Genomic DNA, 24,108 nt, shown 5'->3' on the forward strand with positions numbered 1-24,108 from the left:
GGACACCGGCCCCCTTGGGGACCCGGAGCCCACCCCTGGGTGCCATCGCTGTCACGCACCGGATGGCCGCACCCTGTGCCCATGTGTGTCCCCCCCCCCCCCAAAGCCACTTCCTCCCCCCAAAGTGCTGCGCTGGCAGCCAGGCGGGGGCCACCCTGCTGGCACATGTCCCCAAGGCGGGGGGGGGGAAGTGACACGTGTCCCCAAGTGGGGGGGTCCTGTGTGTGTTGGTGGCCCTGGGTGTCACCGGCTGCCACCGGCTGAGCCCGGACGCGCTCGCTGCACCCATGGGGCAGGGCCGGGCAGGTGCTGGGGGGGCTCGGGGGGGGGGGTGGCAGCTCCCTGTTGTTGTGTCGTCCCCCCCCCGCCACCTTGCTGACCGGTGTCCCTTGTCCCCACAGGCAGGGGGTGGCCGTGGGACGTCGGGGTCCACCCGGGGCTCTGCCTGCTGCTGGTGGCCACTGGCCTGGCCTGGGGGGGGCTGCTGGGGGTGCTGCTGGGGCGGCGTGAGTTTGGGGGGGACACGGGGGGGACGTGGGGACACGGGGGGGACGTGGGGACATAGAGGGGTATGGGGACATGGAGGGGACTGGGAGGGACATGGGGGGCATGTGGGAGGATGGGGGTGGACTGGGGTGGACATGGGGGGGTTGCGGGGGACTGGGGGGGACATGGGGGGGGTGTGGGGACACAGGGGGTATGGGGACATGGGGGACACATGGGGGGATGGAGGGGGTATGGGGACATGGGGGACCTTGGGGACATGAGGGGTGTGGGGGACACGGATGGGGGGGACACGGATGGGAGGGGGGACACGGGGGGGTGACAGGGTGCTGGTGTCCCTGTCCCCAGACGCAGCGCTGAGCCAGGAGATCCGGCACCTGCGGGAGAGTCAGGAGCTGCTGGAGGGGAATGGTGACACTGGGGACGGGGGGGGGGACAAGGGGACGTGAGGGGGGGCTCGGGGGTGCCGGGGTGTGACAGCGGGTGGCCGTGGGTGACAGGAGGGGACAGGGGTGGCAGTGGGTGACGGTGGGTGACAGTGGCAGGGACGGCAGTGGCGTGGGCATGGTGGTGGGTGGCAGTGGGTGGCGGTGGCACTGGTGGCAGTGGGTGACAATGGGTGGCGGTGGCAGTGGTGGCAGCAGGTGACAGCGGGTGATAGTGGGTGGCACTGGTGGCAGTGGTGGCAGTGGGTGGCAGTGGGTGACATGTCCCCGCAGGATCGGCGCTGGCGCTGGCGCTGGCGACGCTGGAGGGGAACCAGACGCGGCTGCAGCAGCGTGGTGGGTGGCACTGTCACCCCCTCGCCAGTGTCACCTTCATGTCCCCCACGTCCCCCTGTATCCCCCCAATGTCCCCCATGTCCCTGTGTCCCCTCAGTGTCCCCGATGTCCCTGTATCCCCCAATGTTCCCATTGTCCCTGTATCCCCAATGTCCCCAATGTCCCTGTATCCCCCCAATGTCCCCGATGTCCCTGATGTGCCTGTATCCCCCCAATGTCCCCATGTCCCCTCAATGTCCCCAATGTCCCTGTATCCCCCAATGTCCCTGTGTCCCCCCAATGTCCCCAATGTCCCTGTATCCCCCAATATCCCCCAATGTCCCCGATGTCCCCAATGTCCCCGTGTCCCCCCAATGTCCCCGTGTCCCCCCCCAGGTGCGGAGACAGCCGCTCTCCTGGAGGTCCTGTCTGCCAACCAGAGCGTGACCCGCATGGAAGGTGGGGACGGGGGGGGACATGGGGACACAGAGGGACATATGGGGACACAGGGATATTGGGGACACATGGGGACACGTGGGGGTTATGGGGACGGGGGACATGGAGGGACATATGGGGATATTGGAGACGTGACGTGACACGGGGATATTGGGGACATGAGGATATTGGGGACACGGGGACACATGGGGGGACATGGGGTGTTATGGGGACATGGGGGACGGGGACATGGAGGGACACATGGGGGACACATGGGGACACGGGGATATTGGGGACATGGGGTGATGTGGGGTGACGTTGGCACCCTGGGGCGACATGGGGCCACAGACGGGGGTGTGTGTGGGGGGGGTCCCCTGTCCCCACGGTGCCGGTGTCCCCCCCAGTGTCGGGGACGATGGTGGCCGTCTGGCGGGACCGCGATGGCACCCGGGCCGCGCTGCACCAGCTGCTGCAGGCGCTCTGGGCGCACAACGGTGGGTGCCCCAGACGGGGGCCGCGGGCACCCATGGGTGGGGGACCCCTGGGTCCGGGGGGGGGACCCAACACTTGGGTGGAGGGACCCCTGAGGTCCCTGGGTGCTCAGACACCTGGGAACGTGGGTGGGGGCACCCCTGGGTGCCCGGACCCCTGGGTCCATGGGTGGGGGGACACTTGGGTGGGGGGACGCTGGCGTCCCTGGGTGCCCAGACCCCTGGGTGGGGGGACACATGGGTGGGGGGATTCTGGGGTCCCTGGGTGGGGGGACCCCTGGGTACCCGGACCCCTGGGTCCATGGGTGGGGGGACACTTGCGTGGGGGGACGCTGAGGTCCCTGGGTGGGGGGACCCCTGGGTCCGTGGGTGGGGGCACCCCTGGGTGCCCAGACCCCTGGGTCCCTGGGTGGGGGGACACTTGGGTGGGGGGATTCTGGGGTCCCTGGGTAGGAGGACACATGGGTGGGGGGATTCTGGGGTCCCTGGGTGGGGGGACCCCTGGGTACCCGGACGCCTGGGTCCATGGGTGCCCCCACCCCAGGCTCGGGGTGCACCGTCTGCCCCCCCGGCTGGCGGCTGCACGGGGCCAGCTGTTACCAGTTTGGCACTGGGGCCGCGGGGTGGGCGAAGGCCCAGGGGCTCTGCCAGGAGCGGGGGGCCCAGCTGGCCGTCATCGGGGACCCCCAGGAGCAGGTGGGCACCCATGGGTGCAGGGGTGGGGGGCTCCGGGAGTCCTACGGGGCCTGAACACCTGGGTCCCTGGGGGGTACCTGACCTGGGGGGCTGGGGGGGGGTGTGTCTGTGGGGTGCTGTGGGAGTCCATGGGGTGCTCTGGGGGTCTGGGGGGTGCTCTGGGGGTCCATGGGATGCTCTGGGGGTCTGTGGGGTGCTGTGGGGGTCCGTGGGGTGCTCTGGGGGTCCATGGGGTGCTCTGGGGGTGCCATGGGTGTCCATGGGGTGCTCTGGGGGTCTGTGGGTGCTCTGGGGGTCTGTAGGGTGCTGTGGGGGTCCATGGGGTGCTCTGGGGGTCTGGGGGTGCCATGGGGTCCTATGGGGGTGCTCTGGGGGTCCATGGAGTGCTATAGGGTGCTATGGGGGTGCTATGGAGGGCTGTGGGGTGCCATGGGGTCCTCTGGGGGGTGTCTGTGGGGGTCTGTGGGTGCCAGCAGTGCCCCCCGCCCCCCCCCTCCCCAGGCCTTCCTGGCAGGATTCTCCCCCCCCCACGACTCCTGGATCGGGCTCCACGACCGCAGCACCGAGGGCTCCTTCCAGTGGGTGGACGGGAGCCCCAGCACCTACCGGTGGGGGCCTGGGGGGCTATGGGGGCTGGGGAGTTCGGGGAGGGGGGGCTCTGGGGTGTCGGGGGGGTCTTGGGTGATGATGGGGGGCTATGGGTGCCATGGGGGGGTGATGGGGGTCATGGGTGGTGATGGGGGGACTTGGGGGGCATGGGTGGTGATGGGGGGGCTATGGGTGCCACGGGGGGGTTATGGGGTGTCTAGGGGGGGTTGAGGGGATTATGGGGTGCGTGGGGCTGCGACCTCTGACCCCTGACTCCCCCCCTCCCCCAGGAACTGGCGCTGGGGGCAGCCGGACGAGGCGGGGGGGGGGCGAGGACTGCGTGGCCATGGACCCCCGGGGGGGGTGGGGGGACCGGCCCTGCGCCGCCAACCCGGGGGGGTGGGTCTGCGAGCGGCCCTGGGCCTGCTGACCCCCCCCCGGGACCCCCTCCCCAGGGACATCCCCCAAGAACACCCCCCTTTGGGGACTCCCTTTGGGGACCCCCCTCTTGGGGATACCCCCCCAGGGATCCCCCCTTGGGGACTCCACTTGGGGACCCCCCCGGACCCCCCCCCGACTTGGGGACCCCCCCAAGGGACACCACCCCCCCGCTCGGGCTGTTGATGGTGACAATAAACCTCGTGTGTGACACTTGGGGACATTGGGGGACACGGGGGGGGACAGTGGGGATGCTGTGGGGTGGGGGGGCAGGGGGGGTGACATGGGGCACACGGGGGGGCAGAGGGGACACTGGGGGGGTGACCAGGGGACATTTGGGGGTCACTTTGGGGCACTTAAGGACATCTGGGGACACCTGGGGACACTGGGGGGGCACGGGGGGGACACACTGGGGGACATTTGGGGACACCGTGGGGCACAGGGGACACGAGGGGGGGACATTTGCCCTGGGGTGACACATGGGGTGACACCGTGGGGGATATTTGGGGACACCCCTGGGGACACTGGGGGGGACAATGGGGACATCACCCCCCTCCCAGGACCCCCCCCACCCCCACGGACACGGGGGGGGCTCCATGAAACAGCCTTTAATGGGGAGGGGGGAGAGGTGGGGGGGGTCAAGGGGGGGGGACCCCAACATCGAGGGCCCCCCCCGCCCCCCCCCGCAGCCGCCCCAGCTCCGCCCGCAGCTCCGCCTCCTGCGCCCCCCCCTCCGCCCCGAACCGCCGCCCTGGGGGGGGCAAAGGGCAAAGGTCAGGGTGTAGTTTGGGGGCCCAGTGCATTCCAGTTGATGCCAGTATATCCCAGTTTGGGGGAGGGGGGGGGGGTGTCGGTCCCAGGCTGTCCCATTTGGGGATCCCAGTCCTCCCCAGTCCTTCCCAGTGGGGGTCCCAGTCTGCCCCAGTCCCTCCCAGTGGCTCCCAGTGGCGGTCCCAGTTCCTCCCAGTGGCTCCCAGTCCCTCCCAGTGGGGGTCCCAGTCCCCCCCAGTCCCTCCCAGTGGCTCCCAGTCCCTCCCAGTGGGGGTCCCAGTGGCTCCCAATCCCTCCCAGTGGGGTTCCTAGTCCCCCTCAGTGGAACCCAGTCCCTCCCAGTGGCTCCCAGTCCCTCCCAGTGGGGGTCCCAGTCCCCCCCAGTCCCTCCCAGTGGCTCCCAGTCCCTCCCAGTGGGGGTCCCAGTGGCTCCCAGTCCCTCCCAGTGGGGTTCCTAGTCCCCCTCAGTGGAACCCAGTCCCTCCCAGTGGCTCCCAGTCCCTCCCAGTGGAGGTCCCAGTCCCTCCCACTTCCCCCCAGTGCCTCCCAGTTCCCCCCAGCAGATCCCAGTCCCTTCCCACCCAGTGTCACCTTCCTGGCGCAGGTGCAGCACCTCGGCCCCCAGGCGCTGCCCGGCCACCAACCGCTGCCACCCTGGAGGGGGGGGACACACAGGGACACTGCGGGGACCCGACACCCCCGGGGGGGGGTCCCCAACCCCTGGTGTCCTCACATCCCCTGTGTCCCCCCCCATGTCCCCTCCATCTCTCCATGTCCCCCACTCCCTGTGTCCCCATGTCCCCCCCATCCATCACCTGCAATGTCCCCTCTGTCCCCCCCGTGTCCCCCCACCACGTACCGTCCCTCTCCTCCTGCTCCATCCGTCCCTGCAGCTCCGCCAGCCGCTGCCACAGCCCTGGCACTGGGGGGGACGGGACATGGGGGGGGGGTCAGGGGGGGCTGGGGGGGGTCAGAGGGGCTGGGGAGGGGTCTTGGGAGGTCCCAGGGGGGGCTGGGGGGGGACTGGGGGGGTCCAGAGAGGGCTGGGGGGGTCAGAAGGGCTGGGGGGGGTGTCGAGAGGTCCCGGGGGGGGCTGAGGGGGGGTCAGAGGGGCTGGGGGGGGGAATCAAGGGGTCCCGGGGGGGCTGAGGGTGGTCCCAGGGGGTTTGGGGGTCCCCGGGGGTATGGGGAGAGGTCCCAGTGTTTGGGGTCCCGGGGGGGGCAGAGTGTCCTGGGGGTTGGGGGGGGTCCCAGTGTTTTGGAGGGTCCCGGGGGGGTCCCAGAGGGGTCCCGTGGGGGTCTTGAGGGGGGTCTCAGGGTGTTCTGGAGGGGAGTTGCTGTGTCGGGGGTCCTGGGGGGGGTCCTGGGGGGGTTGGGTGTTTCCAGGGGGTGCTGGGGGGGGTCCCAGGGGAGTCCTGAGGGGGGGGCTGGGGTCTCACCTCTCTCCCACAGCCGCTCCTGGTGCTTCTGCAGCTGGGCCAGGTCCCGGGAGAGCCCCACGTCTGGGGGGGCAGTGGGGGGGTCACTGGGGGGGTCCTGGGGGGTAGTGTGTGTGTGGGGGGTGACTGAGGGGTCACTGGGGGGTCTGGGAGGACACTGGGGGGGCCATGGGGGTTGGGGGGTTAGTGGGGGGTCTGGGGGCATCACTGGGGGGGTTGTTACTGGGGGGGGTCTCTGAGGACACTGGGGGGGCATAGGGGTCGGGGGGGGCAGTGGGGGGTTAGCGGGGGGTCTGGGGGGTCACACGGGGGTAGTGGGGGATCACTATGGGTTTTGGGGGGGGGTCAGGGGTCAAGGCTTGGGGGGGGGGGGTGTCTCTCACCCAGCAGCAGCAGCACCAGCACCAGCCCGGCCCCCAGCAGGAAGAAGCCGCCCGCGACCCCCAGCGCCCCCCCCGTGCCCGGGGCTGCACCGGGGGGGGGGGTGTTGGGTGTCACCGGGGAGCACCCACGGCACCCCCCAACAACCCCCCCCGGGGACCCCCCCCCACCCCCTGGCGACCCCCTTCCCCTTGGGACCCCCCCAACCCCCCTGAGGCCCCCCAATTCCCCCCCAGGGACCCCCACCACCCCCCCCAAATCCCCTCACCACCCCCCCGAGACCCCCCCAAACATCCCCTGCTCCCCCCCGCAACCGGGGGGGGGGATCACCACGGATGCCCCCCAACGCCCCCCCTCCCTCCCCAGCACCCCCCCTTCTCCCGGGTCCCCCCACCCCCCTCAGGACCCCCCAATACCCCCCAGCCCCCCCCGGGACCCTCCTATCCCCCCCCCCCCCGCAGGCACCTGCCCGTCCCCAGCCCATGAGTGCGGCGAGTGCGGTGGGGCTCGGCCACGCCCACCGGGTTAGGCCACGCCCACCGGATTAGGCCACGCCCTTCGGTATTTTAGGCCACGCCCTCCGCCCACGGGGCTCCGCCCCCCCGCCGTGTTCCTGGGGGGGGTCAGGGGACGCGCTCGTGCCTCAGTGTCCCCCCAGTGTCCCCCAGTGCCCCCCCAGTGTCCTCGTGTCCCCCCCAATGTCCCCCCAGTGTCCCCAAGTCCCCCCAATGTCCTCGTGTCCCAGTGCCCCCCCAATGTCACTGCATCCCCCCAGTGTCCCCCCCAGTGTCCTCGTGTCCCCCAACATCCCCATGTCCCCCCCAGTGTCCCCAATGTTCCCCATGTCCCCCCAGTGTCCCCATGTCCCCCCCAGTGTCCTTGCACCCCCCAACATTCCCATGTCCCCCCCGTGTCCCCCCCAATGTCCCCACGTCCCCCCAGTGTCCTCGTATCCCCCCCCATATCACCGCGTCCCCCCAGTTTCCCAGTGCCCCCATGTCCCCCCCCCAGTGTCCCCACCCCCCCCAGCTCTCGCAGGGCCACGTGTCCCCCCACACGAGGGGAAGTGAAAGGGGAAGTGGCCGGGGGGGGGGGGGGGTGACAGTGACACGGGGGGACACACACACACGTGGCACGGGGGGGGGACGACACGTGGGGCTGTGTGGGGGGGACACACGACACGGCCCAGCAGCACCAGTCACAGGGGCACACTGGGGACACTGGGGGGACAGCAGCCACCCCCGTGTCCCCCCCCCATCCCCACGCGTGTCCCCCCCCCTCAGTGACGCTCCACACTCCCCCTCAGCACCTTTATTGGGGTCCCAGCGGGGGGGGGACCCCAAAAACATCCTGAGGGGGGGTCCCCTCTTTCCAAAAGGGGGGTCCCCGCTGTCCTGAGTGGGGTCCCCACTGTGGTGGGTGGGGGGGGTCTTTAGCAGGGGGGGGCGCGTTCGCAGACCCAGGGCAGGGCCCGCTCGCAGGGGAGGTCGTCCCAGCGGCCGTGGGGCAGGAGGGCGGCGCAGTTCTGCCCCCGACCCCCGTTGGGTTCCCCGCGACCCCAGGAGCTGTGGGGTCAGGGGTCAGGGGTCAAGGGGGGGGCGTAGGGGTCGTCCGGGGTCGCACGGGGGGGAGGCAGGAGAGGGGGAGGGGGGTGGGGGGAGGCAGAGGTCGAGGGAGCGGTGTGGGGTCAGGGGGCATGGAGGGGTCGGGGGGACGTGGGGGGGTCAGGGGTCAGAGGGGATGGGGGGTCAGGGGGTCCTGGGGGGGGTCAAGGGGGACATGGGGAGGGTCAGGAGGGGGCACTAGGGGGTCATAGGGGGTCCTGGGGGGGGTTTATGGGGGGACAGGGGGTCCCGAGGGGGGGTCTGGGTGGGTCCCAGGGGGGGTTGGGAGGGTCCTGGGGGGTTTTGGGGGGTCCCAGAGGGGTTTATGGGGGGGCAGGGGGTCCCAGGGGGTTTTGGGGGGGTCATGGGGAGACAGGGGGTCCCGGGAGGGGTGGGGGGGCTTATGGGGGTCTTGGGGGGGTCCCAGTGGATTGGAGGTCCCCCGGGGCGGCCTGGGGGGGGTCTCAGGTGGTCAGGGGGGGTCAGGGGGTGCAGGGGTGGGGGGGTTACCTGAAGGCCGGGGGGGTCCCATCCAGCCAGCGCCACTCCCCCTCCTGCTCACGGTCACTGAGGCCCAGCCAGTACCCGCGGGGCTGGGGGGCCGAACGCAGCACGAAATCCTGGGGGGGACACGACACACGGGTGGGGGGGGGCACAGTTGGGGGGGGGGCACAAACATGGAGGGGGGGGGTCCCAGCAGCACCTGAGTGCCCCCTCCCCATCCCTGCCTCAGTTTCCCCCACCCTGGAGGGAGTAGGAGGGGTTATGTTGGGGGGGGGAGGCAAAATTTGGGGGGGGGGGAGTTACCTGCTCCTCGGGGGTGTTGAGGATGAGGAGGTGGCCACCTTGGGCGGCACAGGAGCCTTCAGCCTCGCGCCACCGCCGGGACCCCCCCACGAAGAGGTAACAGTTGCCCCCGAAGGGTGCCCAGCCCCAAGGGCAGCGTTGGCACAGCCCCCCTGTGGGGGGGGCACACACCGGGGGTGTGTGTCAGGGTTTGGGGGGGGGTCAGGGGGGTTTGGGGAGGACCCAGGGGTTGGGGAGGACCCAGGGGTTGGGGGGGTCAGGGGGGTTTTGGGGGGGGTCAGGGGGTCTTGGGGGGGGTCAGGCGTTGGGGGGGGTTGGGGGGGACCCAGGTATGGGGGGGGTGGTTCAGGGGTTTTGGGGGGGGGGCAGGTATTTGGGGGGGGGCTCACCCAGGAGCTGGCGCAGGGTGGCCAAATCCTGCTGGAGCTGTTGCTGCTGCAGGCGCACCTCGGTCAGGGCCTGATCCAGGCTCCCTGGGGGGGGGACACACACACAGTGTGTGGGGGGTGTCAGATCCTCCAAATAGGGTTTGAACCCCCCCCCCAAAAAAAGAGGGGGCTCGGCTCCCCACAAATGGGGTTTCACCCCCCCGAAATAGGGCACAGATGCCCAGAAATGGGGCTGAAGCCCCCCAAAATGGGGCTCAGCCCCCCCAAATAGGGGTTAGACCCCCCAAATGGGGCAGACCCCCCAAATGGAGCTCAGACCCCTAGAAATGGGGTTCAGCCCCCCCAAATGGGCCTTGACCCCCCAAAAGGGGCTCAGACCCCCTCAAATAGGGGTTAGACACCCCAAAATGGGGCAGACCCCCCCAAAATGGGCTCAGATCCCCCCAAATGGGGTTCAACCCCCCCAAATGGGCCTTGACCCCCCCAAAAGGGGTTCAACCCCCCCCCCAAACTGGGGTTCACCCCCCCCCAAAATAGGGCCCAGTTCCATTTGCACGAGGGTTTTGCACAAGGAAGGGGGAGGCTCTCACAAGGGGGGGGACTCACAAGGGGGTTTCATTTCGGGGGGGGGTCTCACATGGGGGTCCCCCCCCCAAACTCACGTGTGCCCAGGCCGATGCCGACGGCGCCGGCGGCCACCAGGACCCCCAAAGCCACGGCCAGGCCTAGGAGCTGCCATTTTGGGCCCCCCCCCCTGCCCCCAGCTTCAAGGGAGGGGACAGCGGGGAGGGGGAGACTGGGGGGGGGACCTGGGGGGAGGCAAGGGGGGATTGGGGTAAATATCCCCCCTTTGTGGGGGAATTACCCCGCCGTGGGGCAAATAACACCCCTGTTAGGGCAAATATCCCCCCCCTGGGGAAAATGTCGTCCCCCCTGGGGAAAATCCCCCCCTCCCTGGGGAAAATGCCCCCCCCGAAGTAAATAATCCCTCTCTTGGGGCAAATGCCCCCCCCATGGGGTAAATATCCCCCCCGGGGGTAAATAGCCCCCCCCATTAGGCAAATAACCCCCCACGGCATAAAGAGACACCCCCCGCCAGGCAACTACCCCCCCTCGGGGCAAATGACCCCCCCTATGGGATAAATACGCCCCCCCTCAGGTAAATACCCCCCCTCAGGTAAATACCCCCCCTCCCCAGGTGAATACCTCCCTCCCTTGGGGCAAATACACCCCCCCCCCCGAGAAAATACCCCCCACCATGGGGGAAATGACTCCCCCCGCTGGGCAAATAATCCCCTCCCCGGGGCAAATCCCCCCCCCCAAAATACCTGGGTCCCCCCTGTGGGGCAGGGAGGGGGGGGGTTGGGGGGGGCCCAGAGCCTTGAGGGGGAGGTGGGGGGGGGGGCGGGGGGGGCACCACGTTCTCATAGTCCTCGGCGTCGTCGCACCGGCGGCCTGGGGAAGGGGGGGGAACCCCAAAACTGCCCCAAATCGCCCCAAAATGGCCCCAACCCCGCCCCTGCCTCTTAACCCCGCCCCTTCTCCTTAACTCTGCCCCTTAGCCCCACCCACTCTCCTTAACCCCGCCCCTTTCCATTAACACGGCTCCTCATTTAACCCTGCCTCCTTAACCCCCTTCCCCTTAACCCCGCCCCTTCCAATTAACCCCGCCTATTTCCATTAACCCTGCCCTCTTAACCCCACCCCTTCCTCTTAACCCCGCCCCCTCCCTTAACCCCTTATCCTTAATCCCACCCCCTCCCTCTTAACCCCACCCCTTCCTCTCAACCCCGCCTCCTCCCCTTAACCCCGCCCCTTCCATTAACCACGCCCCTTATCCTTAACTCTGCCCTTCCCCTTAACCCCACCCCTTCCCCTTAACTCCGCCCCCTCCCTTAACCCCTTATCCTTAATCCCGCCCCTTCCTCTTAACCCCACCCCTTCCTCTCAACCCCGCCTCCTCCCTTAACCCCGCCCCTGCCATTAAGCATGCCCCTTATCCTTAACTCTGCCCTTCCACTTAACCCCACCCCTTCTCATTAACACAGCTCCTCCCCTAACCCCACCCCTTTCCCCTTAACCACGCCCTTCCCCATAACCCTGCCCCTTCCCCTTAGCCCCGCCCCTTTCCATTAACACAACTCCTCCCTTAATCCCACTCTTACATTAACCACGCCCCTTCCCCTTAGCCACACCCCTTCCCACTAACCCACCCCTTCTCCTTAGCCCCGCCCCTTATCGCTTTCCTCACCCCTTATCCTTAACCCCACCCCTTCCATTAACCACGCCCCCAAAATGCCCCTTCCTGGTAACCCCACCCCTTCCCCTTAGCCCCGCCCCTTATCCTTTACTCCACCCCCTTATCCTTAACCCCACCCCTTCCATTAACCCCGCCCCCTCCCCGTTAACCCCGCCCCCTCCCGTAGCCCCGCCCCCCGGTACCTCGGGCCTTCATGGCTCCGGAGGGGCTGGGGGCGTCTGGAACAGAGACTGGGGGGGACACGAGGGGACACGAGAGGACACGGGGGGACTCCCAGCCCCCGCCTCGCTCCCCCGTCCCCGTGTGTCCCCCCCCGGTGTCCCCGAGCCCCGCGTCCCCCCAGACCCCCCCCCAGTGCCACCCCCCCCGCGTCCCCAGAGCACCCACAGGCCGCGCCTGCAGCCACCCTGTCCCCGGGGGGGGACATCCCCGACCCCCCCCCGTGTCCCCTACCCCCCCAAATCCCTGTCCCCCCCCAAGGTCCCCACGTCCCCCCCGTGTCCCCACCTCGGCCCCGTCCCCGTGTGACCCGTGCAGGCCCCGTCCCCGCCTGTCGTGTCCCTGTCATGGGCCACCGCGTCCCCCACCCCGTCCCCCGCGTCTGGGGGGGGGAACCGAAACCGGGGTGGGTGGGTGTGTGACACAGCTGTCCCCAACCTCCGGGGGGTACACAACGGCCGCCAGCCCCCCCCACCAACCGTCCCCAAAGGTCCCCGACACTCCTGACGCCCCCGTCGGTCCCCGATGTCCTGGCGGTCCCCAAAATGTCCCCAAAGGTCCCACTGGTGCCCCCCCTCCCTCAGTGTCCCCAATGTCCCGGTGGTCCCCAAATGTCCCCGGGGGTCCCTGTCACCCCCGAGGGTCCTCAAATGTCCCCGAAGCTCCCTGTCACCCCCAACAGTCCTCGATTGTCCCCAAAATGTCCCCAAATGTCCCCCAAATGTCCCCAAATTTCTCCCTGATGCCCAATGCCCCCCCCAGTGTCCCAATGTCCCAGTGGTCCCCAAATGTCCCCGAGGGTCCCTGTCACCTCTGGGAGGTCCTGACAGTCCCCAAATATCCTCGACATCCCTGTCACCCCCCCAAGGGTCCCCAAATGTCCCCGGGGGTCCCTGTCACCCCCCAAGCCCCCCCCCGCCATGTCCCCAGGGTCCCCCCAACATCCCCGACCCCGAGCACCCATGGGTGACGGCAGGAAGGGAGGGGACACCCCCTCCCCACGCTCGGGTGTCAGCAGCAGCACCCCCCCCCCCGCACCCCCAAATTTCCCCCCGACACCCCGACCCCCCCCCCCAGCCCCCCCTCCCACCCCAACCCTCCCCGCCACAAGGGCGGCGCTAGAAGCGGAAGCGCCGCTCCAGCCGCCGCCGTGGCTCTATGGTAAAAGGCGCTGGGGTAACTTCCGGTTCCTGCAGAGTCCGTCCCTCTTTCGGGTCCGGGCGGGTTCCAGTTCCCGTCCCCGTAGTTCCGGGTTTCCCGGTTTTCCTCCTCCCGGTTTTTCCGGTTAGCGGCGTTTCCCCTTCCGGTGTTTCCGGTTCCGCTGCTGGTCCCGGAGCGGCCATGGGCGCTCACTTGACGCGGCGCTACCTGGGGGACGCGGAGACGGAGCCGGATCCGCTGCAGCTGCCGACCTTCCCCGCCGAGCTGGGGCTGCCCGACCGCCGGCCCCGCGGTCAGTCCCGGCACCGGGGCGGGGGGGGACACGGACACTAGAGGACACGGACACGGGACACGGGGAGGGGGGGCACCCCGCCGCCCCGGGGCTGCCCTTGGGGTGTCCCCGCGGGACAGGCCCCTCGCGTGACCCCCCTGTCCCCTCGGGGTGACACCCCCCCCGTGTCCCCTCCACTCCCGTGTCCTCGTCCCCCCCGTGTCCTCGTCCCCTAGCCTCACCGTCACTGTCGCCTCTCGTCCATCCCCCCCCTTGTCCCCCCCCACGCGTGTCCGCCCCCCCCCGTGTCACACAGGTCCCACTGTCCCTGCTGCGGCAGCCCTAATGCATCCCCATCCCCGTCACCCCCCCGTCCCCACCTTTGCTGCGTGTTCCTACGTGGGTGCCGATGTCCCCACGGGGGTCACCTGCTGTGTGTCCCCCCCCCCCCGGTGCCACGTGGGTGTCATTGTCCCTGTGGTGGCCTCTCACTGTGCCTGTGTCCCCCCCCCCCAGGTCCCCGACCCCACCTGCCACCTCCCTGCGATGCCCACCCCCCGTGTCCCCACCCCTGTCGCGTGTCCCCACGTGTCACGCGTGTCCTGATGTCCCTGCCGTGGCGGCCACTTTCCCCCGTCCCCACATGCCACGTCTGTGCCGATGTCCGCGCGGTGGCCACCCACCGGTGTCCCCATCCACGCCGCGCGTCCCCACGTGCCACCCGTGTGCCCGCGTCCCTGCCGCGTCCCGGCCGCGTCCCCCCGCTCCCCATCCCCGCCAACGTCCCGGGGGCTCCCTGACCCGTCCCCTCCTCGCGTCCCCTCGCCGGTGACAGCGATGGTGGCCACGGCGCGGCAGCTGGCGGAGGGCCGGGTGCCGCTGGAGCAGCGGGATTTCTGCGCCCACCATCTGCTGCGGCTGCTGCGCTGCCACCGCGACGCCTTCCCCGTCCCCTGGCAGTGCCGGGACCTGCGCCACGCCTGGGACGCCTGCCAGCACCACGAGTACCGCGCCGGGGGGACTTGGGGGACCCGGGGCACGGCGGGGGGGGGGGGGGATACAGGGGACCTGGGGGACGTGGGGACGCTGGGATGTGGCGGGAGGGGGAAGGGGGACGTGCGGGGGTGGGGGACATGGGGACGTGAGGGGGACGCGGGGGCACTGGGCTGTGGGGGGGACAGGGGGACATGGGGGGGACAGGGGACATGAGGGGACATGGGGGCACTGGGACATGGTGGGGGACAGCGGGACATGGGGGGGATGTGGGGGCACTGGGATGTGGGGGGGACAGGGGGAGGACAGGGGGACATGAGGGGACATGGGGGGACAGTGGGGGGCACTGGGATGTGGGGGGGACATGGGGGGACAGGGGGACAGCAGGACATGGCGGGGGAAAGAGGGACGTAGAGGTACAGGGACGGGGGGACGCTGGGACACGGGGGTGCATGGGGGGGACATGGGGATCAGATATGGGGGCATGGGGGACATGAGGACACATGGGGACAAGGGAACAGCAGGACACAGGGTGGATGGGGGGGGGGGCAGCAGGACATGGGGGGGGCACAGGGACACCAGGACATGGAGGGGACATTGGGGGGACATGGGGATGCAGAGGTACAGGAAGGGGGGACACGAGGACGCAGGGAGGGGGCCGGGGACATGGGGGACAGGGATGGGGGGCGTACAGGGTCACAGCAGGGGCGTGGGGACACAGGGTGACAGGGACATGGGGGGGGACACACCGGGATGTGGGGAGTCACGGCAATGTGGGGGGTGACAGGGACATGGGGGTGGGGGACTTGGGGACACGGCGGCATCCTCTGGGGCTCCCTGTCCCCACGGCGTCCCCATCCCTGGTGGCCCCGGTGACACGCGGGTGACGCGTCTGTCCCCAGCTACGTGATGCGCATGAAGGAGTTTGAGCGCGAGCGGCGGCTGCTCCAGCGCCAGAAGCGGCTCCGGCAGCGGGAGGAGGTGGCTGCTGCCGCCACCGCCGAGTGACGGTGACACGCGGGGACACGCGGTGACACGGGGACACCTGCCGCGCAATAAACCCGCGGAGCTGATGGTGTGGTGGCCCGTCACTGCGCTCGGGGACCCTGGGGATGACGCGGTGGCTCGCCCCTGGGGTGGCTGTGACACCCCCCCGTCCCCCTTCCCCAGCTTGGGGACAGCAGGGATTGTCCCCATGGGGTGGCTGTGACCCCCCCACGTGTCGGGACAATGACAGGCCACAGGTGTGTGGGGGGGTGACACGATTTATTGTCGCCTGCGGGAATGGGGAGGGGGGGACGATGACGGGTCACGTGCGGGTGACGTGGGTCATTCCCAGCCACCGCAGGTGACACGGGCCATGGTCACAGGCCGCACGTGGGTGATGCCGCTTTGTCACCGACGGTGGCCTCGGCCGCTGCCGTTGCTGTCACTGGGTGGCTGGGTCAGCCCCCGTGGGCGACACCGCCACTGGGGAGGGGACGGGGACAGCAGGGATGGCCCCAGGGGAGGGGGACGATGGGGACGGGGACCCCGCGGGTGACAAGGGACAGCAGGGCCACGTCCCCGTGTCCTGCTGTGAGCGCGGGGAGGACGACAGGCTCCTGTCCCCCGTCCTCGCGTCCCCTGTCCCCACCGCCGGCTCAGGGCGTTAATGGGGTGTCCCCACGCTGTCCCCACGGCTCAGTGCAGGATGGGGTGGGGGGGTGACAATGGTCAGGGTGTCCCGGCACTGTCCCCAAGGCTCAGCCGGGGGGACGAGGTTTTGGCAGAGTTTGGGGGGGGGGAGTGGTATCGCGGGGTGTCCCCGATGTCACAGCAGGCTGAGGACGACGACGATGAGGGAGGGGGGTCTCCTCAGCGGGGGTGTCCCCACGGGCTGTCCCCGGTGTCACAGCAGGAAGGGGATGATGGGGGAGCGCAGGGGGGGGTAGTCGCGGAACTCCCGCAGGTAGCTGCGGTGCTTGCCCTGCGCCCAGATGGCCATCTGCACGAAGCCCACCAGCGAGAAGAGGGCCACTGTGGGGGCCACCGTCACCACGGGGGCCACGGGGACATGGTGGCGGGAGGGGGGGCGGGGGGGATAGGCACACGGGGCAGGGGGGGACACGGGACAGGGACACGGGATGGGGATGGAGAAGGGGAGGGGGACAGGGGACATGGGGACCCCGGGGGAATGTGGGCAGCCAGGGGTGGGATGCTGACCCCGGGGGGGGGGACATGGGGACACCCCAGGGTGCCCCCCCCCCAAAGGGCACCCTCCCGCCTCCCCAGGGTGTCCCCCGTCCACCAAGGGGTGCCCCTCCACCCCAGGGTGCCCCCCCCACTCACCGGGCAGACACTGTGTCATGATGGTGAAGCCGATCCAGGATCCGACCTGGGGGGACACACAGAGCTCCCATTAGGGGAGGGCAGCTCTCCACCCCCCCACAAATGTCACCCCCCCCATGCCACTGTGCCCCCCCTGGGGGCTCCCCCACTGGGCTGCTCCCCCCCAACAGCCCCCCCCAGGGTGATAGACCCCCAGCTCAGCAGTGCCAGTCCCCCCCAAGAGATGCCCCCCCCCAAATTGCCCCCCAGGGCAGTGTCACCCCCCCCAGTGGTGTCACCAGCCCCCCGCGGTGCCCCCCCCCACCTCGTAGGTGTAGTTGGGGCAGGAGACGAGGAGGAAGAGCCAGGTGAAGGGGTTGCGGGTGGGGTACGGGATCTTCCGTGTCTTGGAGCCTGTCCCGCCCAGCACACGCGTGTCAGACCCCCCCACACATGCATGTCACACCCTCATACATGTGTGTGCCCCCCCATACCTCTGCACCATAGCATGCCCTCCCTGCACCCCTCCACCCCCCTCCAGCACCCCTGGGGGATGCTCCCACATACGTGTACGGGTGCACACACACACACGCGTGTGCACCCCAACACGTGTGTGCACCCCCTGTGTGTGTTCCCCATCATGTGCCCTCCCTGTGCCCCCCCCCCAGCCTGTGGGTGCTGCCACACGTGTGTGCATTGCCCACATGCGCTCTCTGCGTCCGCACATGCGTATGCACCCCCCGTGTGCCCCCATGCCCCTCCCAGCACATGCGTGTGTGTACCCTGTGTCCCCCGCCCACGCGTGTCGTCCCCCCCCCCCCCCGTGTCCCCTCACCGGCGGGGCGCAGGTTCCGCAGGGCCACGTGGATGGAGAAGTTGCCGAGCTGGCAAAACTGGGGGGGGACACACAAGATGGGGGGGGCCTGAGGTGTGGTTGGCACCCAGACCCCCCCCCACACACCCACCAGCACCCCCCAGTACTCCCACTCCCCCCAGCACCCCAATGCCCCCCCCCCAGCACCCACTGGGGCCCCCCTGCCAGCACCCACCAGAAAGACGGCGAGCGCCAGCTTCACCTGCTCATCGCCGTAGGCTGGAGGACACGGGGGGGGGTGTCAGGGACACCGATCCCTGCCCCCCGCCAATTCGGTGTCCCCAAGGGGGACACGAGGGGACGCAATGGGGTGGGTACGGTGGGTGTTTGATGTAATGGGGGACAGGGGACGGGGACGGTGACACTCACCAGGGGGGGTGTACAGCGGGTGGTTGATGTAGTAAGCCATCCAGGCGGCGAAGCCCCAGTAGTAGGTGCAGTTCTGGGGGGGGGGGGGGGGCAGGGAAGCGGGAGGACGTTGGGGACACGTGGGGACATCGTGGGGGACACACGCACCCCCCCCGCGGTGGCTGGGTGACACCTGGGGACACCCAGATGCCAGCACCCAGGGACCACAGGCGTTCCCGTGGGCATGCTGGGGGCGGGGGACGGACGGGACGACAGGGTGGCCGAAGGGATACGGGGGGGTGGCCCGGGTGGGGGGGGATGCAGGTGTCACCTTGAAGATGTTGCGCAGGGGCATGGTGCCGTGGGAGAAGCGGTGGACGAAGAGCGTCTCCAGCAAGCGCTTGATGTAGTGGAAGGAGTGACAGCCGCACGCCAGGCTTGGGGGGGGGGACGGGACACGGGGACACACACACGCACACACATGGGGGACAAGCCCTGGGACCCCTGTCCCCAGCCACACTGGCTTGTGTCCCCCCGCTGCTGTCCCTGGGGGTGTGGGGCCCCCCCTCCTCCAGCTCCCTGAGCCCCCCGCTAGGGCTGTGGGACCCCCGGTGCAGCCCCCCCCCCCCAGGTCTCTGAATGCCCAGAGTGTAGCCCCCCCTCCCCAGGTCCTATGACCCCCAAATCAGCCCCCCAGCCCCCCCAGGGGGTCTCAGGACCCCCAACACAGCCCTCCCCAGATATGAGGACCCCCAATTCAGCCCCATGAACCCCCCAACATGGCCCAAGCCCCCCCCAAAGCAGCCCTTCAGGTCTCAGGACCCACCCCCCCCAGGGCAGCCCCATATCCTATGACCCCCAATTCAGCTCCCTGGTGTCCCCCCCCAGCCCCCCTGGGGCAACTCCCCTGGTCTCCTCTCACCCCCCAAAACCCCCATGACCCCCCCAACACCCCCCTTGTCGTCCCCCCCGGACCCCCAACTGACTGGACAACAGGGTGGCGGCTGGCGGTGAAGTCGTAGCGGGGGCCGTAGAGGAAGGGGACGCGGAAGTAGAACAGCAGGTAGATGAGCAGCGGCCCCGCGTACTCCGTCAGGAAGACCTGCGGATGGACGGATGGATGGACAGACGGATGGATGGATGGATGGAGGGGGGACGAGGGGCACAGTGTTGGGGGGGGCCACACGGAGGGACACAGTGACACGTGGAGGGATGAGGGACGCGCAGGGGTGGACACATGGGGGAGGTGGAGGAATGGGTGGCTGGAGGGACAGAGGGATGGACAGAGGGACACGGGGGCACACAGAGGAGCAGGGACGGACACACGGACAGAGGGACATGGGGACACACAGAGGGACACATGGACAGAGGGAAGCAGGGACGGACGCACGGAGAGAGGAACATGGGAGCACGCAGAAGCAGGGATGGACAGAAGGACATAGGGATGCACAGAGGGAAGTAGGGACAGACACATGGACAGAGGGAAGGAGAGTGGCTTAAGGGACAGACAGACAGACAGAGGGACATGGGGACAGAAGGGGACAGGGATGGACAGAGGGACGGAAGGACAAAGGGACAGACAGGAGCAGATGGAGGGATGGACAGAGGGCTGGAGGGAGGGACAGAGGGACACAGGGATGGAGGAAGGGCTGGATAGATGGACAGACAGACGGACAAAGGGACATGGAAACAGAGAAACAGACAGAGAGCTGGAGGCACAGACAGACAAAGCGATAGGCAGAGGGACACAGGGAGGGACAGAGAGATGGATGGAGGAACAGAGGGACAGATGGAGAGCTGGAGGTGCACAGGGACAGAGGAGCAGATGGAGGGATGGACAGAGGGACACAGGGAGGGACAACGGGATGGACAGAGGGACAGACAGAGGGATTGCCAGGAGCAGCCAGAAGGACGGACAGAGGGACGCAGGGCCACTGGAGGGCTCAGCTGAGGGACAGGAGGCTGGACAGACAGGAGAGATGACAGTATGGAGGGACAGACAAACGGACAGAGGCACTAAGAGGGGGGACATGGATGGATGAACAGAGTGCTGGCGGGGACAGACGGATGGACAGAGGGCGGGCTGGGGAAGGCAGGGGGGTAAACAGGGGGATGGCAAGAGGGAGGGATGGAAGGATAGACGGAGAGAGGGACAGACAGACAGACGGATGGATGCCTCACCGTCACCCAGCTGATCTGGGCCCCCAGGTCGCGGAAGTAGAAGGTGGCGGTGGTGCCCACGGGCAGGCTCTGCAGCACGTCCTCATCCTTCAGGGACCTGCCCTCTGTGGGGACACGCGTCCTGGTGACCGCCACCCCGACGGGGTTGGGGACACCCCCGGGGGACATCCCACCCCCCCGCGGTGACACTTACTGGGGTCCAGGCGCAGGGACTGTCTGGCTGGGTACCACTGGGGATCTGCGGGAGAGAAGGGACGGCGTTGGTGGCATTGCGGGGACAGCGATGGCACCGGGATGGGACCCCGGTCACAAGGGGCGTCCTCAGGGTGCCACGAGAGGTCTCTGGTGGCGAGGGAGGTCCTCGAGGCCCCATGATGGGTCCCCACGGCCCCACTGAGGGTCCGCCGGTCACTATGGGGAGCGCAATGTCCCCATGAAGGGTCCCCAGCTATGAGTAGGGTCCCCAAGGCCCCGTGACAGGTCCCCAACCACAATGGAGACTGCGATGACCTTGTGATGGGTCCCCAGCTGCAATGGGGGTCCCCACGGCCCTGTGACAGGTCCCCAGCCATGATGAGGGTCCCCAAGTCCCTGTGATGGGGGTCCCCACAGCCCCATGACAGGTCTCTGGTCACAGTGAGGGTCCCCAAGACCCCGCAATGTGTCCCTGGTCACCGTGATGACCACAATCGCCCCGTGACAGGTCCTTGGCCACGATGAGGGTCCCCACCACCCTGTGATGGGGATCCCCACGGCCCCGTGATGGGTCCTCAGCCACGACGAGGGTCCCCACGGCCCTGTGACCGGTCCCCAGCTGCAGCGAGGGTCCCCAGCTGCAGCGAGGGTCCCCAAGTCCCCTTGTTGGGGGTCCCCACAGCCCTGTGACAGGTCTCTGGTCACGATGAAGGTCCCCAAGACCCCGCGATGGGTCCCTGATCACCATGATGACCACGACGGCCCTCAGCCACAATGAGGGTCCCCACCACCCTGTGACAGGGATCCCCACGGCCTCGTGATGGGACCCCAACCACGATGAGGGTCCCCACCACCCCATGGAGGGTCCCCAGCTGCCACAGGGGTTCCCGGCGGAGGGTCCCCGTCCCTGTCTGTACATACGGGCCTTGGTGAACAGGCTCTTGATCTCAGCGATGGTGGCGTGAGGCTCCACCTGCGGGCAACCAAGAGGCCGTCAGGGGACTGCCGTGGCACCCTGTGCCTCAGTTTCCCCTTGCCCCAGCCCCCCACCCCACCCAGGGGGACAGGGGACAAGGGGGAGGGGACGTGCGTGTCCTCCCTCCCCCTGCTTCCAGGTACCTTATCGAGGAAGCAGAGCTTCTCCCGTGTCCGGGCATCCAGGATCTCCACCTCGAAGAAGAGGACAGCTTTCTTTGTCTTCTTGGCAGGGGGAGCCTGGTGCCACAGCCCCAGGATGGGGGATGGGGACAACTGGCCCCCCTCATGGGGTAACCCCGCTCCCTCCATGTCACCGGCCCCCGGAGACACCACAGGGACGCTGGCGCGCCCAGCTGAAACCTGATCGGTCCTCGGGGTGCTGCTAAATATAAACCTCCCCACCCCTGTCCCCTGGGGTGGCTCTTGGCCCTGGTGGCCCTGGAGGTGGCCCTGGAGGTGGCCATGGGAGGGACAGGGTCACCTGGCACCCCGTGAGGGACGGGGACCAGTGACCAGTGGGGACGGAGGGGACAGGACCGCGGCACGTGTGGGAGGTAAGTCTGCGCCCCCCCCCGCCCCCCAACACCCCCAGGTCCCTGAGGTCCCCAAGGCCCTCAGTGGCACGAGGGTGGGGACAGGCCTGGCCAAAGCATGGCCATGTGGCTGGATGTCACCCCTGGGTCACCCTGGGGGACACACACACACACGGGTCTACGTCACCCTGTGACACTGTGATGGAGACAGGGGTCTGTCACCCTTGGGTACACCACGATAGGGACAGAGTTGCCCCGTGATACCCCAACAGGGACGGGGGTCTGTCACCCCCAGGACACTCTGATGGGGATGGGGTCTGTCAGCGTGGGTCACCCCAATGGGTCAGGGGCCTGTCACCCCCAGGACACCTTGGTGGGGACGGGGTTATGTCACCCTGTGACACCCCAATGGGCGCCTGTCACCTTGACGGGATCTATCAACCTAGGACACCCCAATGGGGACAGCAATATGTCACCTCTGTGACACATGGACAGGGCCGGGCGTCTGCCACCCTGGGTCACCCCGTCAGGGACAGGGGTCTGTCACCCCAGGGGGGCTGTGGCTGCGACCCCCACCATGGGCGATCCTGGATGTGCCAAACGAGGCGTGAGGGTGCCCCAAGTGTGGGGCCGGGGACAGAGCTGCAGTCGGGGGGGGGGGGGAGGAGGAAGGTTTATTTTGGCTCTTCCCACCCCCCCCAGCCCCCCCTGCCAGGCTGCGTCCTGCCCGTGGCGGCAGCCCCGTCACTGCCGAGCTATGACAAACATCCGCCCGCGGCCCCGGCCCCTCCCACGGTCACCGGCGGGCCAGGGCCACCAGCGGGGGGGGGTGTCCCACCTGCCACCCCCCCCCCCCCAGTCACGGGGACCCTGGGGCCGTGACAGTGTCACAGCCACTCCCCGGGGGGAGGGGGGGGTGACACCGTGGGGGGGCGGAACGACCGTGCCGGGGCTCCACTGCCGTTCCCCGCCAGCAGGGTGTGGCAGGCAGCCTGACGGGCCCGGCAGGCCAGGGCTAGCAGCACCGCGGGCAGGAACCGCCCTCCCAGCCCCCACGCTGCCGTTCCCCGCCCTGGTGGGGCGGGGGGGGGGGGGGGGGAAGGTTTAGTCCTGCCGGTGCAGGCAGCGAGGGTCTTCACCCCCAGGCCCGGTGGGGGGGAGTGGGGATGCCCCCCAGGTGCCATCCCTGAGGGGACCCTGAGCCCCCCCGGGGGTGACGCCTCGCTCGTCTCCCATGCAGGATGGGGCCGTGGGTGGCCGCCACATCCATCACCGTCACAGGTGCCGTCACCGCTGCCGTCACTCCCTCCCGGCTGTTGCGACAGAGGCGGGGGGTGGGGGGGTCTGTGGCGCCAACAGGGCGAGGCCTGGCCATGACAGGCCTGGGCAACGCCCGGCGGGATGGGCCCAGGGTGAACGGCTGAGCCCTGTGGAACCAGCCTAGGCCCTGTAGAAGCAGCCCGGGCCCCGCTGAAGCGTCCCGGACCCCATTGGACCGGGCCTGGCCGGGCCGCACCGGAGGGAGAAGGCCCCGGTGTGTGTGTGTGTGTGTGTGTGGGGGAGCAGGCCGCGACCAGGCCCCCCCGCCCTCGCACCCCGCACTGCGCATGCGTGCACCCATTGTGTCACCGCCGCGCATGCGCGGCCCTCTGACCGGCCTCCCGCGCATGCGCGGCCTCCTCCACCGCGGGGGGCGCGGTCTCCTCCACTGCGGGGGGCGCGGTCTCCTCCACTGCGAGGGGCGCCCCCGCCCCCCCCGCCCCGCGCTGGGAACGGCGGTCCGGCGCCGCCGCGCGCATGCGCATTGCCTCGCCGCCGCCGCACGCAGGCGCGGTGGGGACTGCCCGGGTGCCCGGCGCATGCGTAGAAGCGTCGCGGCGCCCCGCAGGGAGTAAAGCGAGGTTGACGGGGCCGGACCGGGAGGGAGAGCCGGGAACGGGACCGGGGACGGCACCGGGGACGGCACCGGGGCCGGGACGGGGGCGGGCGGGCGGCGCCGCCGCCTCACCTCGTAGTGCTTCATGGCCGCCGCTGCTCCGCCGCCGCCGCCGCCGCTCCCGCCGGGCGCCCGCTGCCCCCACGTGATCCGCCCGTTTCACCTGGCGGGCGGGGCCCGGGCCGCCGCCAATCGCCGCCGCGACGGGTGGTGGCAAGCAGCCAATCAGGGCCCGGGGGCCCGGCGGTCCCGCCCCCGCCCTCACCCCATCCCGCCCCTCTTGTTTCCGGGGCAACGGGAACGCCTGACGGCACGGCGGCCATTGGGAAGCGGAGGCGGGGCGCGGAGTGACGTCTGAGGCAGCCAATGGGCTCGCGGCGGAAGCCCAGCGGCGTCGCGGGAGCTGGGGCACCTCTCCGCGTGGGCCTCCGAGGAGCGAGGTGGGAGGCGGGGCCTCGGCGAGGAGGGCGGGGCCTCGGCGAGGAGGGCGTGGCTTCGGCGGGGAGGGCGGGGCCTGCGGGGTGGGGTGAAATTGGGGGGGGGGT

At 69.5% G+C, this 24,108-nt stretch overlaps 4 protein-coding genes across 5 annotated transcripts; 2 read left to right on the forward strand and 2 right to left on the reverse strand.

Moving 5' to 3' along the window:
* Nucleotides 1–203: 203 nt before the first annotated feature.
* LOC138687657 (C-type lectin domain family 4 member G-like) lies at nucleotides 204–4,099 on the forward strand. The gene is made up of 9 exons (XM_069795723.1): nucleotides 204–306; nucleotides 402–506; nucleotides 853–915; nucleotides 1,224–1,286; nucleotides 1,662–1,724; nucleotides 2,105–2,194; nucleotides 2,736–2,887; nucleotides 3,389–3,495; nucleotides 3,766–4,099. The coding sequence occupies exons 1-9, from the start codon at nucleotides 288–290 to the stop codon at nucleotides 4,097–4,099; spliced, it is 996 nt and encodes a 331-aa protein (XP_069651824.1). The 5' UTR covers nucleotides 204–287.
* Nucleotides 4,100–4,269: 170 nt separating this feature from the next.
* On the reverse strand, nucleotides 4,270–10,732 carry LOC138687658 (C-type lectin domain family 17, member A-like). The gene is made up of 10 exons (XM_069795724.1): nucleotides 10,633–10,732; nucleotides 9,967–10,113; nucleotides 9,305–9,388; nucleotides 8,916–9,067; nucleotides 8,619–8,728; nucleotides 6,124–6,186; nucleotides 5,544–5,606; nucleotides 5,276–5,338; nucleotides 4,486–4,664; nucleotides 4,270–4,298 (listed from the first exon to the last, which is right to left on the reverse strand). Exons 1-10 carry the CDS (start codon nucleotides 10,730–10,732, stop codon nucleotides 4,270–4,272), a joined length of 990 nt encoding a protein of 329 aa, XP_069651825.1.
* Nucleotides 10,733–13,052: 2,320 nt separating this feature from the next.
* On the forward strand, nucleotides 13,053–15,281 carry NDUFB7 (NADH:ubiquinone oxidoreductase subunit B7). The gene is made up of 3 exons (XM_069797610.1): nucleotides 13,053–13,236; nucleotides 14,051–14,219; nucleotides 15,111–15,281. Exons 1-3 carry the CDS (start codon nucleotides 13,125–13,127, stop codon nucleotides 15,214–15,216), a joined length of 387 nt encoding a protein of 128 aa, XP_069653711.1. The 5' UTR covers nucleotides 13,053–13,124; the 3' UTR covers nucleotides 15,217–15,281.
* A 176-nt stretch (nucleotides 15,282–15,457) lies between these two features.
* On the reverse strand, nucleotides 15,458–23,807 carry TECR (trans-2,3-enoyl-CoA reductase). 2 transcript variants are annotated; one of them, XM_069797607.1, is made up of 13 exons: nucleotides 23,636–23,807; nucleotides 21,236–21,286; nucleotides 21,038–21,089; nucleotides 20,115–20,159; nucleotides 19,922–20,025; nucleotides 18,727–18,842; nucleotides 18,072–18,177; nucleotides 17,762–17,834; nucleotides 17,568–17,611; nucleotides 17,354–17,411; nucleotides 16,844–16,932; nucleotides 16,540–16,585; nucleotides 15,458–16,227 (listed from the first exon to the last, which is right to left on the reverse strand). In XM_069797607.1, exons 1-13 carry the CDS (start codon nucleotides 23,648–23,650, stop codon nucleotides 16,100–16,102), a joined length of 927 nt encoding a protein of 308 aa, XP_069653708.1. In that variant the 5' UTR covers nucleotides 23,651–23,807; the 3' UTR covers nucleotides 15,458–16,099. The 2 variants fall into 2 exon arrangements, with proteins under 2 accessions (XP_069653708.1, XP_069653709.1); XM_069797608.1 differs by lacking the exon at nucleotides 23,636–23,807 and having other exon boundaries at nucleotides 21,236–21,459.
* Between the last annotated feature and the right edge of the window lie 301 nt (nucleotides 23,808–24,108).

The sequence above is a fragment of the Haliaeetus albicilla genome, chromosome 11 (assembly GCF_947461875.1).
Source record: "Haliaeetus albicilla chromosome 11, bHalAlb1.1, whole genome shotgun sequence".
NCBI lineage: Eukaryota > Metazoa > Chordata > Aves > Accipitriformes > Accipitridae > Haliaeetus > Haliaeetus albicilla.

Coding starts and splice junctions, on each gene's coding strand:
- LOC138687657 (XM_069795723.1), top strand. Junction 507..852: donor GGGGGTGCTGCTGGGGCGGC/GTGAGTTTGGGG, acceptor CCCTGTCCCCAG/ACGCAGCGCTGAGCCAGGAG. Junction 1,287..1,661: donor GACGCGGCTGCAGCAGCGTG/GTGGGTGGCACT, acceptor GTCCCCCCCCAG/GTGCGGAGACAGCCGCTCTC.
- LOC138687658 (XM_069795724.1), bottom strand. CDS start 10,732: ATGAGAACGTGGTGCCCCCCCCGCCCCCCCCCCCACCTCCCCCTCAAG. Junction 8,729..8,915: donor TCAACACCCCCGAGGAGCAG/GTAACTCCCCCC, acceptor TGTCCCCCCCAG/GATTTCGTGCTGCGTTCGGC. Junction 4,299..4,485: donor CCCCCCCCGTGTCCGTGGGG/GTGGGGGGGGTC, acceptor GTGCCCCCCCAG/TGTCCCCAGGTGTCCCCAGA.
- NDUFB7 (XM_069797610.1), top strand. CDS start 13,125: ATGGGCGCTCACTTGACGCGGCGCTACCTGGGGGACGCGGAGACGGAG. Junction 13,237..14,050: donor GCCCGACCGCCGGCCCCGCG/GTCAGTCCCGGC, acceptor CGCCGGTGACAG/CGATGGTGGCCACGGCGCGG. Junction 14,220..15,110: donor GACGCCTGCCAGCACCACGA/GTACCGCGCCGG, acceptor GTCTGTCCCCAG/CTACGTGATGCGCATGAAGG.
- TECR (XM_069797608.1), bottom strand. CDS start 21,403: ATGGAGGGAGCGGGGTTACCCCATGAGGGGGGCCAGTTGTCCCCATCC. Junction 21,090..21,235: donor AGCTCTGCTTCCTCGATAAG/GTACCTGGAAGC, acceptor GGTTGCCCGCAG/GTGGAGCCTCACGCCACCAT. Junction 18,178..18,726: donor AGCCGCCACCCTGTTGTCCA/GTCAGTTGGGGG, acceptor CCCCCCCCCAAG/CCTGGCGTGCGGCTGTCACT.